A 14,951-nucleotide genomic window follows, 5' to 3' on the forward strand; every position below is an offset into this window, starting at 1 on the left:
GATCAGTTTTTAAATCGCAGGGTTTCTCACAGATGGCCACGCCGTCCTACAGGCCACGTTTGACAGCCACCAGTTAGTTAGTGGTGAGGTTCAGCCACGACCCGTAAAGGACATGTTGAAAGTGAAACCTTCGGGTTTTGCTCAGTCGCAACGGCCGTTTATTTTCAAAGTCTCTGCCACACGTTTCAGCAACTTTTTCTCCTCCCCCCCCCCCCCCCAAAAAAAAAAGACATTAAAAAAATTCAGAAGCATAACCAGTTTCCTTTCGCCTACAAAAACAGAATAACAAAGTTACTGAGGAAATACAAAACTGGGAATTCAACTCAAAGTCTAGCAAAGAAACCTGCCCCAGCGTTCGGAGAGAAAACAGTAAATCAACTCAGACGAAAAATGAAGTTATCCAAGTTTTCACGTTGACTGAGAATAGATTTAAGAAAGTTCAAGAACCATTAATAGAGCTTCAAGTTTTCCAGTTTAGGCATTTACTTTGTGCTTGGCTGTTTTATTTACGCTCCAGAAGAAAACAGTAACCATATTCTTGTATTTTTAGCCTTTATACCACCACACCATTTGTTAAGTTACATCAACAGGAAAAAAAAAAAAGCTAGAAAATAGAGCAATGATATTCCAACGGCAAAAAGCCTTGAGCAAAAAAAAGAAATAAAAATCTCACTTCCTCTTCTTCAGAGCTGAGATTTAAGAGTTTTTTTACGTTAAGCTTTTGCAGACCCTCTTTTAACTTACAAAGTCAATCAGTGCTCTATCTTCTGGCATCAAGAAGCCACTCAGTCCCATTTGCAACCCACATCCAGATAAGTCTTTTTGGAACCATATTCTAAAGGAACCTTTAAGTGGCCCAAAGCATTCCATTTCAGAAGTGAATTCCGTGTTTTTATCTTCCCGCACATCTTTGGTAAGAGCTCCATACACAACGTACTCAGCATGCAGAGTCAACACTGCAGAAATGTAGTGTAATGCCCCCAATTTCATGTAAAACTCGTATTGTTGAATTAAAAAAAAAAGGAAAAAAACCCATAATTTTCTTCTGGTTTTGTAGCATACATTCCTAGAATTCCCCAATTGAGTTTTAACCCCTTGAGGAAAGCTGAAGGTAATCCTTAAGGCTGAATGAGAACCAGCTGCTTGAACTTTTTTTTTGCACCCAGCATTAATACTCAACTAAGTTTTTACACTAATACTCATTCCGGGTGGGTTTTTTTTTTCCTGTTTTGCCAGTCCCAGCTGCAAACTGTGACATGGCAAATGAGCTGCTTGCCCTTTAAGAACTAATTATGGAAGTTTACATTCATAGTCGTATTCTCCCTCTCTCTCTCCCCTCCCCGCTCTCATTAGTAGTTACTCCCTGGGCTTCAGACACCCAACATAGTTCCCTTCCGACAGGACTACAGCAACAACCGGCTACGAAGACCGCAACTACTCCATGAGTTCAGCCTTGGAAAACTAAACCCATGAGTGATTTCCTCAAAATGACTATTAGACGTCAGAATCACCGAGCTCAGTGAAAGCTCAGCACAGAACTCGCCCCTTCAGAAGTCTAGAAAACTGAAGGGAAAAAGAACACAATTTCTTTCTCCACTACATGCACGTCAGAAGGAATCAGAAATCCTTCCGAGATTCTGATGTCTTCAGCTGTTTTGAGATGAAAGTGATTTGCCTCGCTCACCAGACGGGCGAGTCAGTGCTAGATTTCTGCCTGAACGCCTGCAATCTGGAGTAAAACTTGTTGCAACGCTTTGTTATTGCTGCATTTTCGGGAAGGAACTATCTGGCACTGAATCCCAGACTGACACGAGGAGTAAAAACTGCAGCTAAACATCCCTTCAGTTCACCGTGCAAGCGGAAAACTGAACGGTATCTACCCTGGAACTATGACATCATCCATGACATACTTGCTATATGGGTGCTCTGTGGTACGGGGAGCTCGTTTGCATCCCCCCTCGTGCACAACGGATGGTTCAGAACTTCCCAGCTGACATTTCAAAGCAGTTCTTGCGTTACATCACGCCTGCTACGCGCTTTGAACACGTTACAGCGGCGCTCTCACTACCTGCCACTGCCGGCAAGAATTTGCTTCGTTATTAGTCTGAGATATGAAGACAGACTGAGAGTCGCCGTTTAATTACAGATTAACAGAACTTGAAAAAAAAAAAAAAGGCCTTAATATAAAAAGACAGACTGCAGTTTGATTTTAAGCAATAATTTTCAGTTTACTAGATGAAGTAGACCTATCAACATATTCTGCATGAATGCAAAAAAGTAGCAATCTACAGCAAAGTGATAGAAGGAAAAAAAAAAAAAGATAATCAAAAAAAGTAGAACCAGAAAGCATACACTGAAAACGGTACCCCTCCCCCAACCATCCCCCAAAATAATCAAACCATCTTAAGGGCTATCAAGAAAAAAAAAAAAGTTACTTAGCAAGTCTACAATGTGTCTTTCCCCCGTTTGCTGGAAGTCTGCCATAGCATCTAGTGCCTGTGTTCATGTCACATTCGGAGATTAGAGCATCCTAACGCCAAGCAAGGAGAGTTAAAACAGGAATCCAGTCAAGTGTGCCGAAGGAAAGGGTGGTAACTGGAGAAAGGTGATCATCATAATCCTATGGATGCTTTTGTTTCACTTTTCAGTAGAGAATCATTCTTCCGGAAAGCCATGTGGGTTATTTTTAATTTTTTTTTTTTTTCTTAATTCTTTGTAGACTAAATAGTTATTCTCTCATTAGGATTTATAATTGGACGTTAACCATGTCAGCCCTTCATAGAGTCCATCCCCTGTAGTAGCACAGGAGGGCTGCACGTACCAATTCCTATCCCTGATCCGGGTCAGGCCCAGTTTCTCCTGGATTTCGTGGGGTTTCATGGCATCGGGCAGGTCCTGCTTGTTGGCGAAGATGAGGATGATGGCATCCCGCATCTCCCTGTCGTTAATAATGCGGTGGAGCTCCTGGCGGGCCTCGTCGATGCGGTCGCGATCGGCGCAGTCCACCACAAAGATCAACCCTTGCGTGCCCGTGTAGTAGTGCCTCCAGAGGGGACGGATCTTGTCCTGGCCCCCGACATCCCACACGTTGAACTTGACGTTTTTGTACGTAACCGTCTCCACGTTGAAGCCCACGGTGGGGATGGTGGTGACGGACTGGCCCAGCTTCAGTTTGTACAGGATGGTGGTTTTCCCCGCCGCGTCCAGACCCAGCATCAGGATCCGCATCTCCTTGTTGCCGAAGATCTTGGACAGCACCTTGCCCATCTCGGCGGCATCCAAGGGGCCCGGCGCCTCCGGGGTGGGGGGTGGCGGGGAGCGGAGGGCGAGCGGCGGCCCGGGCAAGCAGCCCGCGCGGGGCGGCGGCCGGCGCGGAGCGGGGCGATGTGTCAGGGCACGGGCAGGCGGGGCTCAGCGCCGGCCGCGCATGGGGCGGCTGCGGAAGCGGGGAGGTGGGGGCGGGGGTGAGGGGAGGCCTGGCGGTGCTGCGCGGCCCGGGCGCCGCGGGAAGAGGGGCCGCGCCGCGCTCCTCCGCCGGGCCTGAGGCGGCGGCGGCGGCTCCGCCCGCGCTCCTGCCTTGGCTCCCGCCCCGACGCCTCAGCTCATGGATGCCGGCTCAGGGGCGGCGGCTCCGCGTCCCGCCTGCAAAGGGACGAAGAGAGCGTGAGACGGGGCAGGGCGGAGAGGGGAGGAGGGGAGAGGAGCCGCCGGCAGTTACCTCAGGGCCGCCGCGGGCTCGGGGCCGGCTCCGCTCTGCGCCGCGCCGCTCCCTCAGCCAGCACCGCCGGAAAAGGCGCCGCGCGCGCCCGCCTCACTTCCCCTCCGCCGCCACCGCGCCTGCGCGCGGCGCCCCCGCCCCGCGCGACGGGCCGCTCAACGGCGCCCCCCGCCGCCGCCGCCGCCGCTCGCGCATGCGCCGCGGGGAGGGCGGGGCGAGGGGCCGCGGAGCACCGCCTCCCCCCGCCCCCCTGAGCGCGCGCCGTCCCGCTTCCCGCGCGGCCTCGGGTGGTGACTGCGCCTGCGCAGCTGCGGCGAGCGGAGCCCCGCCCCCTCAGGCGCGGGAAGGAGCATGCGCAGACAGCGCGACCCGGAGCGGAAGGGCGGGAGCGTCCGTCTGATTTGCCCGGGAGGAGCGGCGCGCATGCGCCGTCGCAGCCCCGCCCTCCCCGTAGGCGGGCGGGGGCACAGCCTCCTCTGCTGCTGCGCCTGCGCGGCGCGCGCGCCGCACCGGGACGGGGCGGGGCCGGGCTCCTGCTGCCGACACTGCGCATGCGGACGACTGGGGGGGGCGGGGCCTCGGTGGGGAGAGGCGCCACGCGATCAAACGTCAGCAGAAGCACGCGGAGGCCGCCAGGGGCGCGTCTTAAAGGGGCCGGCAGCGCCTCGGCGGCGGGTGGCGGGGCGGTCGCGCCGCCGCCCGTGTGGTGCCGACGGGGCTGTGGGGAGGGTCCGAGCTCTGGGTGATGAAGCAGAGGGACTCGGCGCGGGCAGTGCAGCAGGAGCGGGGGAGGTGGCTTTGCTCAGTCCTGCCGCCATACCTGTGCTCTGTTGGGGTGGGGCCTCGCCACAGCCCTCCGAAAAGAGCCTCTCCTGTGTAACACTGAAACCCTGTCTTAAAATGCTGGGATTTCGTACGCTGAGAGTAGTGGAACACTGGACCGGGTTGCCCAGAGAGGTGGTAGGTGCCCCATCCCTTCAAACGTTCAAGGTCAGGCTGGGCAAGGCTCTGAGCAACCTGATCGAGTTGAAGATCAGAGAATCAGAGAATCCCAGAGTGGCTTGGGTTGGAAGGGACCTCAAAGATCATCCAGTTCCAACCCCCCTGCCATGGGCAGGGACACCCTCCGCTACACCAGGTTGCCCAAAGCCTCATCCAACCTGGCCTTGAACACTTCCAGGGATGGGGCAGCCACAACTTCTCTGGGCAACCTGTGCCAGTGCCTCACCACCTTCGGAGTGAAAAATTTCTTCCTTACATCCAATCTAAATCTCCCCTCTTTCAGTTTAAAGCCATTTCCCCATGTCCTGTCACTATACACCCTTGGAAAAAGTCCCTCTCCAGCTGTCCTGTAGGCCCCCTTTAGGTACTGGAAGGCTGCTAGAAGGTCTCCCTGGAGCCTTCCCTTCTCCAGGCTGAACAGCCACAACTCTCTCAGCCCGTCTCCATAGCAGAGATGTCCCTGCTCATGGCAGGGAGGGTGGATTAGATGACGTTTAAAGGTTCCTTCCAACCCAGACTGTTCTGTGATGTGTAGCGTCATCGGGTTTATGGCTCCTTACTCTCTTGGGCTGCTCCCTATAATTCAGACCAGTGAAATTCAAGCTGTGACCAACCTCTCGGGAAACCCAGTGTTCCCATACTGGGCCACAGGCCTCAGCTGCCTTCCTGGGAGCAGTGCCCCAGCACGCCCAGCATGACACAGAGCGGCACCCTCCACGCGTACACCGCAGGCACACGTTCGGCCGGTTTCACGGGCACGACATGTTGCAACTGCACTCTCCTGGTGACGTGCCAGCAAGGCTGGTACATGGAAGCAGCATGAGGCTGGTCCTCCAGGCCTGGCATGCTGGGGGGCTAGCAGGGGGCTACCTGCCAAATTCCTGCTGGCGGGGCCTGTGGGGAAGAAGGCAAGGGTAAAGCAAGCCTGTGTTGGTGGCAGTTGCTTCTGAGCTGATGATGGAGTGGACGTGAGAAGCAGCATCCAGAACACAAAACCAGCAAAAAGTTCTGTGGTCACTTAGGGTTCAGCTTCAGGGAGGACAGGTGATGTGGTCACCTTCTGGACCGTGTGGCTCTTGGGAGAGCACAGGCATGCTTTCACGTGGGGTTGCGTGTGTAAGACTGGCTTCACCATATCCTCCTGTCCCTTCAAAAATACCAAACTTGGAGTTCATTTTTATGGTGGACATTTTCGCAATTCTGTGGCACGTGCAAAGCAGCAAAAGGGAAGTTGTTTGGTGTCTTTAAAGTCTCGAAGATCAGGAGATTTCCTAGACTACGGAATTATTAAGTGGAGGACGAGTTTCCAAGGAAGCCGTGCTCTTCCATACAGCGAGCAAAGAGGGAGGACGCCAAGGAAAATATGCCACCCGTGACCTCTCCTAATGAGCGCGTGCAGGCTGCGCCAGGGGTACAGCCTGCCGACACCAGGGCTCACGAGTGTCCCCGCGTGCATCGGGCAGTGCCAGAGCTCACACTCTCATGTTTAAAGCAGCAGATGGTACTGTGAAGTGCTGCACTGGCATGGGGTTTCCAGCAAGCTGTAGTGATCCCACTGGATGCAGTTTGTTCAGTCTCCTCTCGACAGCATGGGAAATTTGTTTAAATAGAGTTTACTGCAGAGCAGGGCTAAAATTAACATCAGGATGTGGACGCTCGTGGGTTTCTACGTGGCTCTGTTCCGAGTGACCGTTTCCGTGCTGGTGAACACGAGCAGCAGTAGTACCACACCATGGGTCTTGACCAAAACAGTTAGGAAAGGAGATGTCAGGAGCTTTCAAGTCCTGCCTTTATCTCTGTGGAGGTGTCGGTTGCGGTACTTGCTGGCCTCAGAGCAGCGTTTTCTGGTTCCAGGAAATGGCCGCCTCGTGAGCGTTTTTGTTCTGGCTGCGTAAAGCGTTAGGGGAGGGTGCAACCCTACATGAGGTTTTTCTGCTTTTTAATAGCTGAGAGTTGCCTTTGGTGCTTTCTCCCAGGATCCACCGGATGAGGAATGTGGAGCCCAAGCATTAAGTGTATCAGCACCTGGCAGCCAGCACAGCCGGTGAAACTGGGACACCTGTCTGTCCACGCTGTGCTGCGGTGCTGTACCACCAGGCACAAACCAACCGAACTGAGTAACTGCAGAGTGGGGAAGTGCCTTTTCTGTCCCCATCTCCCTCTGTTTTGGACACAGATGTGTGGTTCCTTAGGTGTCTCCTCTTGAATCAGGGCTTTTTTAGGTTAGTTGGTGACCGCATCGTTCCTCAGCCCTGGGGTTGTCTGCAGGTGGGGCTCGGCCAGCTTTGGCTTTGCCCATTTCACCTGGCAAACAGCTGGGCTCTTCTGTTTTTCCTGAGCTCCTTTTCTCCTTTCCCTCCTGGTAAACTGGAAGTGATGGGACCTGTGAAATACTCGGGTGCATGCCAAGGCGGGGAGCTGCTCTCAGGGAGATGGCAGCTGCTCTTACAGCAGCACCTAAGTGGCAGTGCCACTTCCTGAGCTGCTCCTCTCCCCACAGGGTTCCTGCCTGCCCATGCTTGACATCAGCAAATGAGAGGGTGCTCCAATCTGAATTATCCCTTTGCCAGCATGGGCCCTCTCCTTTCCTGGTGCGTGTCCTGCCCTGGGTGGACCTGTGGCTGAGATGAGCCACGATGCTCCAGGTTTGTGGTCAGCAGCTTCTGCTCAACGGCCTCTTGTCCCATGGGTCCCTGAGCCTTTAGGAGCTGCGTGTCCCATCCCTGGCAGCCGGAGTGGGGACAGGCTGGGCACCCTGATAGCTCCCTGAGCTCTCCCACTGCTGCCTCCGCTGCTCATCAGTGATTTTCAGCCTGGACCAGCCCTGAGCTGGAGCATGGTGCTGTATTCTTCAACTGCCACTGTGCCAAAAGCGTCCAAAGTTGACCTTGCCATCATCCAAGTATAAAAACCTGTCGAAGAGAAGCGATACGGTGTGCTCCTTCGCACAGGAAATCCAAAACTTAATTGAGGATGTGAGGATGTGGCATTGTGCCATAGAAGAGGAATGGGATCCACTGAGGTGAATGCTTTTTCACCTGTGCTGGGCTTTATTTGTGAGGATCCTCCCTGCCCTTCAGGAGAACTTTCTGCACGTACGGTCTGTGCACCAGAAGAAGATTTTACAGGGTTTGGCATGTGTTTCTAAAGTAATGATTTCTGCTCTTTGGGCTGATGTGTAGCAAAAAGACATTTGAGAAGTCAGCACTTTCAATAGTTGAGATCTCAAATTAGTCACTAATAAACTGTGTGCACGTCAGTCCTTGTAGCTCACGTTTCCCAACCCTGCAGAGAATAGATGAGAAGCTGGTGAGAGAGCACCACCTACTTTTGAAACGCTTTTGTGTAGAGTCACAGTAGTTTCTGTAAATGAAGAGAAAGGACGGTAAACAGGAAGCAGAATGTAAACGGGATAATTTGGTAGAGCAAACAAAGGCTTCGTTGTCTGAGGAACCCCACTGCCGTGTCCCTGCAGACTTACTGCATCTTACTCTGGAGAGCCAGGACATGGCGTAGCTTGTGTGGCGAGCCTTTAAAATGTGATTTTTTCCCAGGTTCTTATTTTTGAGACAGCGACTTCAGTAACTGTGGGATGGAAACGTGTCATCAAAGGGGAAGAAGTGTGCTGGTTTGAGCAAAGCAGCCTCTTCAGCTCAGTGCTCAGCCTGCAGAAAGTCGACACAAATCTGCACTCTGTAACCACTCCTTGGGAAAAGAAGTACAGGTTGGGCACTATCTATACTCCATATGGCACAGGTTCTTACGTTGCTGGCTGATTTTCAAGGTCAAATACCCAACAAAAGCTTTTACAATACCTGAACGTGCTCTAGATTACCTGAAAAACGTGACCTCTTGGCAGGGGTTCAGTTTCACATACCTGCTTAAGAATTAAAAACCTTCTCGGGTCCTTGGCAACACCCGGCGAGTTACTGGGTAGCCTGCAGAAGTTAAATATTTTAAAAGTGAGCGCAGGCTGACAATGTGTCACTGGATGCAGCGCCTGTTGTGTGCTGGTATGGATTTACAGCCCAGAGAGTAAAAAGCAATTATGGTTATAAAGTGATTATGGATTAAAGCTTGGGGAAAAAGACAGCAAATACCTGTAGGACCTTTTGATGCCTCATCTGGACCTGGCTGCAGGGCAACCTGGTCCTTCTCTTTTCTTTCTCCGTAAGGAACTTACGGGCGGTGCAGGTACCAAGGTTTACATCTATTGGTTTTCACCATTTTGTAAGGCTCTGTTTGCGTGTTCTGTCCTCCACCAGTGATCCGAGCGTTGTCACAATAAAGTGGTGAATGAAGATGACACACCTTCAACTTTACATCATAGCCATCACATCAGAACAAGCAAACCTCGAGGAAATGAATCGATACCCCCATTCATTTTTATCTCTTTGAATATAACTACCTTCTCAATCAGTTTAGATGATCAGACCAAACCTATTTCAACATGGCGTAGCTCATCTTGCTGACTTTTCTCTCTTCTTTTGGCAGAGGGAGATGGGAAGAGACTTTGTTGCACTGATCCTTCAAAGACCTTTGTGGCCTTCCAAGGAAGGAATATAATAATGCTTCGGGTTTAGTATCTATGTTAAATAAATCCTTCTGTTGTGAAAACAAATGATATCCTTGAGATTACGATTGCATTCTACTGGTAGATTTCTTATCATCGAGAGATCTGATACAATGGCCCAAGTGTCCTCTGTTGGGGTGAACCAGGTTAGAGAAGCACTTTCCAGGAGGGATGGGCTGTGGTCACTCCTGCCCGTAGGCAGGGAGTGGCGGAGATGGTCCCCTGTGGGTGTCTCAGCCCTATTTCCTGCAATTCTGCCATGTCTGTGTCCGTGCAACCGCAGCAGCTGGGCTTGGCCAGGAAACTCAGCCTGCAGTCCCTGGCGATGCACACTTTGCCGGCAGCGTGGCATTAAACAGATCCTTGGGCTCTTCCCATACGGTTAACAGCATTAGGGAAGGAGTAGAGGTGGGAAGGGGGTGTTGTAGAGTATTCTGACTGCGGCAGATTTCCTCTGTGTGTGCCGAAATGGTGTAATGAGGACCCTGAAGAATCACTAGGAATCTCATATTTCTCATCAGGAGAAAGCCCTGTCCTCGTCTCCCTGGAATTCCTCCAGCCTTCTGTGGGAGTGGGGAAGAGCTCTTCCAAAGTGGCCTCCCAGCAGGAAAAACAGTTTGTCCTCCAGGCTGTTTGGGTTTGTTTTGTATCTTAAGTGCATCGAAATGCCTTTGCAGTTACTACTAGCAAACCAGCTGGCTTCTCCCTTCACAGGTTATTTTCAGGACCAGACAGAGGAAATGTAGATGGGGCTCACTGCCTGGCCAAACTTCCATATGCCAAAATCCTGGATCACCACCGTGACATTATCAGCCTGAAAAACCATGAAGCCTTTACAAGAGTAAAAATAATTTGTGGGGCTTTTCCTTCTCTCTCTGATTTTTGCATTTTCACACCCCGTATTTCCCAGCAGCAGCAGAGCAGGAGGTACAACAGTGACCTCCAGGAATCAGCTGGATGTGCTGGCTGACCCCGTGGAGACCTGCATCCCGAGGTTTTTGGACCCCAAGCCAGGCCATTGCTGATGCCCAGATGTTCTGGGCCGTTCTGCTGTCTTGCAAAGCATGGCAGTGACACGGGGACACCCGAGAAGCTCAGGGTGGGGATGCTTTGCAGTCAACGCTGCGGGCCAGCAGAAATCTGCTGTATTCTGCATCCACGCCCTGATGCAGAGGGGTTTTTGCAGGCAGTTCCCAAGGACTTCTTTTCCCAAAAAGTGTGCTTTAGTTGTCATTCAAAGGGTCTCTGGTTGCAGACACAGCGCGAGCACTGCCTGGCCCTCGCGAGGGGTGGAGGTTTGGAGCTCGGTGGGATCCCAAAGCCGGTTCTTCGGGAGGCTGGAGCCCGGCTTAGCCGTAACGCTTTGCACAAAGCCACAGCTCCTGCCCGTGGGGGAGCTCAGCGGGAGCCTGGAGCAGCTGCTCCCGCTGAGCAAGATGCGGCAACCGGCTGTTGGATGAGCACCACGGAGCAAAGCTCCCCCTGAGCTCAGAGCCGAGCAGCCGAGGTTTCCCCAGCTCTGAGTGGCCTCGTTTTTTTATTTCAGGTGCTGCTTTGGTGGCTGGGAGTCACAGCAGGGCAAAGCTCTGGGCCAGTGGGCTGGCGCTGCTGCCAGGGCTCCATATCTGTGTCCTGACTGTGCCTTGTCTCTTGTCTGTCTGCCAAGCTCCTTCCCGTCAGATTTTCTCCGGCAAAACAGGTAGTTTCACGCCCCTGCTATCTTGAGTCATTCCTGCTCCGTTTTTTCATGTGATGGGAAATTCGCGTGTTTGTGGCAGGAAGAAGCAGTCCCTGTGTTGCTGGTAGGAGGAGGGGACAGGAGAGGGATGCCTGGCTGTGCGCTAAGTGTTATTTCTTAGATGGAGATGCCTCCATTTGTGGATGTCAAGCCTACATCTCCTCATGCTCATGACCCCAAGTCATTATCCTAATGCCTTTAACCAAAACTCCAGCTGTCACTGACAGCTCTTCCTTAAGTAGATAACAGGAGCCCAGAACAAGATGTCTCTCCCTTCCACGCAGTGCTGACACCCTTAAGGGCACCAAGCTCGTGCGGCGCTGGGGAAGACCTTGTTTGTCTTTTCTGAGATGGGTTTGCCGTGCGTGTACTTTAGCCCTGGACTTTGCTCCACTGACTTGGGTCAGGCAGTCTGAAAGAAATGCTTAGATACCTCCTGAGTGGCTGCTGGTGGGTCTGGTGACGGGCAGGAGGTGTGCCTGAGCCTTGAGGAGGAGGTACGTCCATCTCTGGAACCGAGGCAAAACTGAGAGAGGCAAAACCCACAGTGAAGATCTCAAATACTCTGTGAAAGTATTTCTAGACAGCTGTCTGTTGCAGCAGTGAATGGATAAAGGCAAGAAGCTCCTGCATTTTATTCCTTGCAGTACGTTTTTGTTACTTTTATATCCTACTCTGAGCATCGAAACAGTTCAGGTACTCACTGCAGCAAGTAGGTTGCCTCTTAGACTCTCTTCAGCAAATCCTTCTGCGCTCACACTGGACTAGTCTTAGAGCAGGACCGTGAACTTAACTTTTTAGCCTACAACAGCCTAACTTGGCCCTTCTAAAGTAAAGTAATGTGTTGAATCTCCACTTGAAGAGCTAAATTTTGCTTCCTGTATTCGATGCTCCTTTCTCTCGGTGTTCCCACCGTGCTGCTGAAGCATTAATGCATCCAGCTGCTGGATTCCCTGGCTGCCACGGCGAGGCCGGAGGAGCTGGTCTCTGAACGCTGGAGAGCAGATGCAGCGGGAGCCGTGGCCAGCCGGGCACAGTGGCTTGTGCCTGTAATCCAAGCGCCGGGGAGGCTGAGGCTGGCGGACGGCTTGAGCCCGGGGGTTCTGGGCTGCAGCGAGCTGTGCCGAGCGGGCGTCCGCGCTAAGGCCGGCATCGATATGGTGGTCCTGGGGGAGCCGGGGGCTACCAGGTCGCCTAAGGAGGGGTGAACCGGCCCAGGTCGGAGACGGAGCAGGTCAAAGCTCCCGTGCCGGTCAGTAGCGGGATGGCGCCTGTGAATGGTCCCTGTAGCACAGCCTGGGCAAGAGGGCGGGACCCAGCTTCTTTTGGCATCTTTCCCCCGCATGATCCTGTGCTTGTCAGCTGTCTGTGCTGAGGAGCGATCACAAAAGGGTCAGGTAATACTGGGGAAAGGCAAAAGCATCTCCTGTAGATGTTTGATCTGAAAATGTTGCCCAAGCCGTGCTCACTCGGGTGTGCTCGTGTTTTGGTGGCTTGTGTTGTGCAGGTCGAGGGAGGGGATTCTGCCCCTCTGCTCTGCTCTCGTGAGACCCCACCTGGAATACTGTGTTCTCAGCTCTGGAGTCCCCAACACAAGAAGAACATGGAGCTGTTGGAGTGGGTCCAGAGGAGGCCACGAAGATGATCTGAGGGCTGGAGCATCTCTGCTATGGAGACAGGCTGAGAGAGTTGGGGCTGTTCAGCCTGGAGAAGAGAAGGCTCCAGGGTGATCTTATTGCAGCCTTTCAGTACTTAAAGGGGGCCTACAGGAAAGCTGGAGAGGGACTTTTTCCAAGGGTGTGTAGTGATAGGACAAGGGGTGATGGCTTTAAACTGAAAGAGGGGAGATTTAGATTAGATCTAAGGAAGAAATTTTTCACTCAGAGGGTGGTGAGGCACTGGAACAGGTTGCCCAGAGAAGTTGTAGATGCCCCGTCCCTGGAAGTGTTCAAGGCCAGGTTGGATGAGGCTTTGGGCAACCTGGTGTAGTGGAAGGTGTCCCTGCCTATGGCAGAGGGGTTGGAACTGGATGATCTTTGAGGTCCCTTCCAACCCAAACCATTCTAGGATTCTATGATTCTATGATTTCTTGCAGTGGTGAAAGGCCATGATGCAGGACCCAGCCAGACCTTTGGGATCCAAATAGATATAACTACTAAAATGGGAAATGACGGGCAGCAGAATTTCCCATCGTGTTTTTGGCTCAGAGACCCCACGCACCTATGAATGAATCAGTAAGCATCCTTCAAACACGCCGGCTTAGGCAGCCCGCTCCAGACCGAGCTGGGGCTCCGGCTCCCAGGAGCGCCTCATTAGTCCGCTCCATCGGGTATTTACTGTCACAGCTCATTTGTGTCCTCAGCTATGAGCTTTACACTCTTAGGAAAACACTGGCGAAGCCTTTCTCTGTAAGGAGTATTTCAGAGCAGGGAGTGGGACATCTTTTGTCTGCTCTTCAGTAAGTGAAGCATACTGGGCTGTTCTGGAGATAAGAGCTCCTTGATGCACCTCACTTGGCTTAAAATGAAAATAGAGCATCACCATGTGCCTTTTCTAGCTCAAAACGAGAAGTCTGGGCTTTCTCAGCTGCTTAAACCTCCTTGTGCTCAGAAATCTTTCCTGTCTACCCGTCCACTCATTTTTAAACACAAAATACAAGCAAACCAAGGATGGTCTCTCAGTTCCCCACTGCCACTGTGTGGCCAGGCAGAGCCCGCACAAGACGGATGTCAAGGAATCTGCAAAATCCTGAAAAACAGCCGGGCACAGTGGCTTGTGCCTGTAATCCAAGCGCCGGGGAGGCTGAGGCTGGCGGACGGCTTGAGCCCGGGGGTTCTGGGCTGCAGCGAGCTGTGCCGAGCGGGCGTCCGCGCTAAGGCCGGCATCGATATGGTGGTCCTGGGGGAGCCGGGGGCTACCAGGTCGCCTAAGGAGGGGTGAACCGGCCCAGGTCGGAGACGGAGCAGGTCAAAGCTCCCGTGCCGGTCAGTAGCGGGATGGCGCCTGTGAATGGTCCCTGTAGCACAGCCTGGGCAAGAGAGCGGGACCCAGTTTCCTTTTGCGCGAGGAACGGGGCATCGGGATCTGTTAACACTGAGGGATGAGCAGCACTGGCACACCGGGGAATCCTCACCAGGACAGAGGAGCAGCGCCCACACCTCATGGTGGGGTTTCTCTAGGGGAAGGAAGAGAAACGGAGAGGAAAAATCGAGGTGTCTCTAAAAGAGTAGGGAGAGAAACACTCGTTTAAAGAAATTCCTTTGTCGAAGAGATGCCCCAGCTCCTCCGCTGGCCCCCCAGCTTGATCCCACCGTGGGTCAGCGAACCCCAAATGGTGTAAGAAACAACGGATCGGGGGTTTGTGCGGAGGCACCAGCTGCCCTGGCAGGGGCTCTAGTGCTCGACCAGCTCTGAGCCGGGCTGCCTCCTCGGCAGGTACGGGGTGGGTGCGTGCCGGGGGGGCGGGAAGGAGAACGAAAACAGAAGGAGGATGAAAACAGAAAGAGAAGGGGCCGGAGCCGCCGGCGCCGGGCGCGGTGGCGCGCGCCTGTAGTCCCAGCTACTCGGGAGGCTGAGCCCGCCGGATCGCTTGAGCCCGGGAGTTCTGGGCTGCAGTGCGCTATGCCGAGCGGGCGTCCGCGCTAAGGCCGGCATCAATATGGTGAGCCCCGGGGAGCCGGGGGACACCAGGTTGACTAAGGAGGGGTGAACCGGCCCAGGTCGGAGACGGAGCAGGTCAAAGCTCCCGTGCCGGTCAGTAGCGGGATGGCGCCTGTGAATAGGCACTGCAGCGTAGCCGGGGCAACACAGAGAGACGCGGGCTCCTTTTGCCCCCCGACCGCCCCACGCTTTTGCCCCTCCGCGCCCGCTACCGCCTCCTGCCGGCGCGCCGCGGCTCGGCGCATGCGCGCGGGAGGGAG

At 53.5% G+C, this 14,951-nt stretch overlaps 1 protein-coding gene and 3 non-coding genes across 5 annotated transcripts; 3 read left to right on the forward strand and 1 right to left on the reverse strand.

Annotated features, from left to right (window-relative positions):
• Positions 1–1,216: 1,216 nt before the first annotated feature.
• On the reverse strand, positions 1,217–8,875 carry ARF6 (ARF GTPase 6). Of its 2 annotated transcripts, XM_086614197.1 has the most exons (2): positions 8,867–8,875; positions 1,217–3,231 (listed from the first exon to the last, which is right to left on the reverse strand). In XM_086614197.1, the coding sequence occupies exon 2, from the start codon at positions 3,226–3,228 to the stop codon at positions 2,740–2,742; it is 489 nt and encodes a 162-aa protein (XP_086470323.1). In that variant the 5' UTR covers positions 3,229–3,231; positions 8,867–8,875; the 3' UTR covers positions 1,217–2,739. The 2 variants fall into 2 exon arrangements, with proteins under 2 accessions (XP_086470323.1, XP_009989291.2); XM_009990989.2 differs by lacking the exon at positions 8,867–8,875 and having other exon boundaries at positions 1,217–3,302.
• A 3,182-nt stretch (positions 8,876–12,057) lies between these two features.
• Positions 12,058–12,356, forward strand: LOC147528649 (signal recognition particle RNA). The gene has a single exon (XR_015222233.1).
• Positions 12,357–13,789: 1,433 nt separating this feature from the next.
• On the forward strand, positions 13,790–14,088 carry LOC147528650 (signal recognition particle RNA). The gene has a single exon (XR_015222232.1).
• A 469-nt stretch (positions 14,089–14,557) lies between these two features.
• Positions 14,558–14,857, forward strand: LOC147528651 (signal recognition particle RNA). Its single transcript, XR_015222247.1, has one exon.
• The last annotated feature ends 94 nt before the right edge of the window (positions 14,858–14,951 follow it).

This window comes from Tauraco erythrolophus, chromosome 6 (assembly GCF_009769465.1).
Source record: "Tauraco erythrolophus isolate bTauEry1 chromosome 6, bTauEry1.pri, whole genome shotgun sequence".
NCBI lineage: Eukaryota > Metazoa > Chordata > Aves > Musophagiformes > Musophagidae > Tauraco > Tauraco erythrolophus.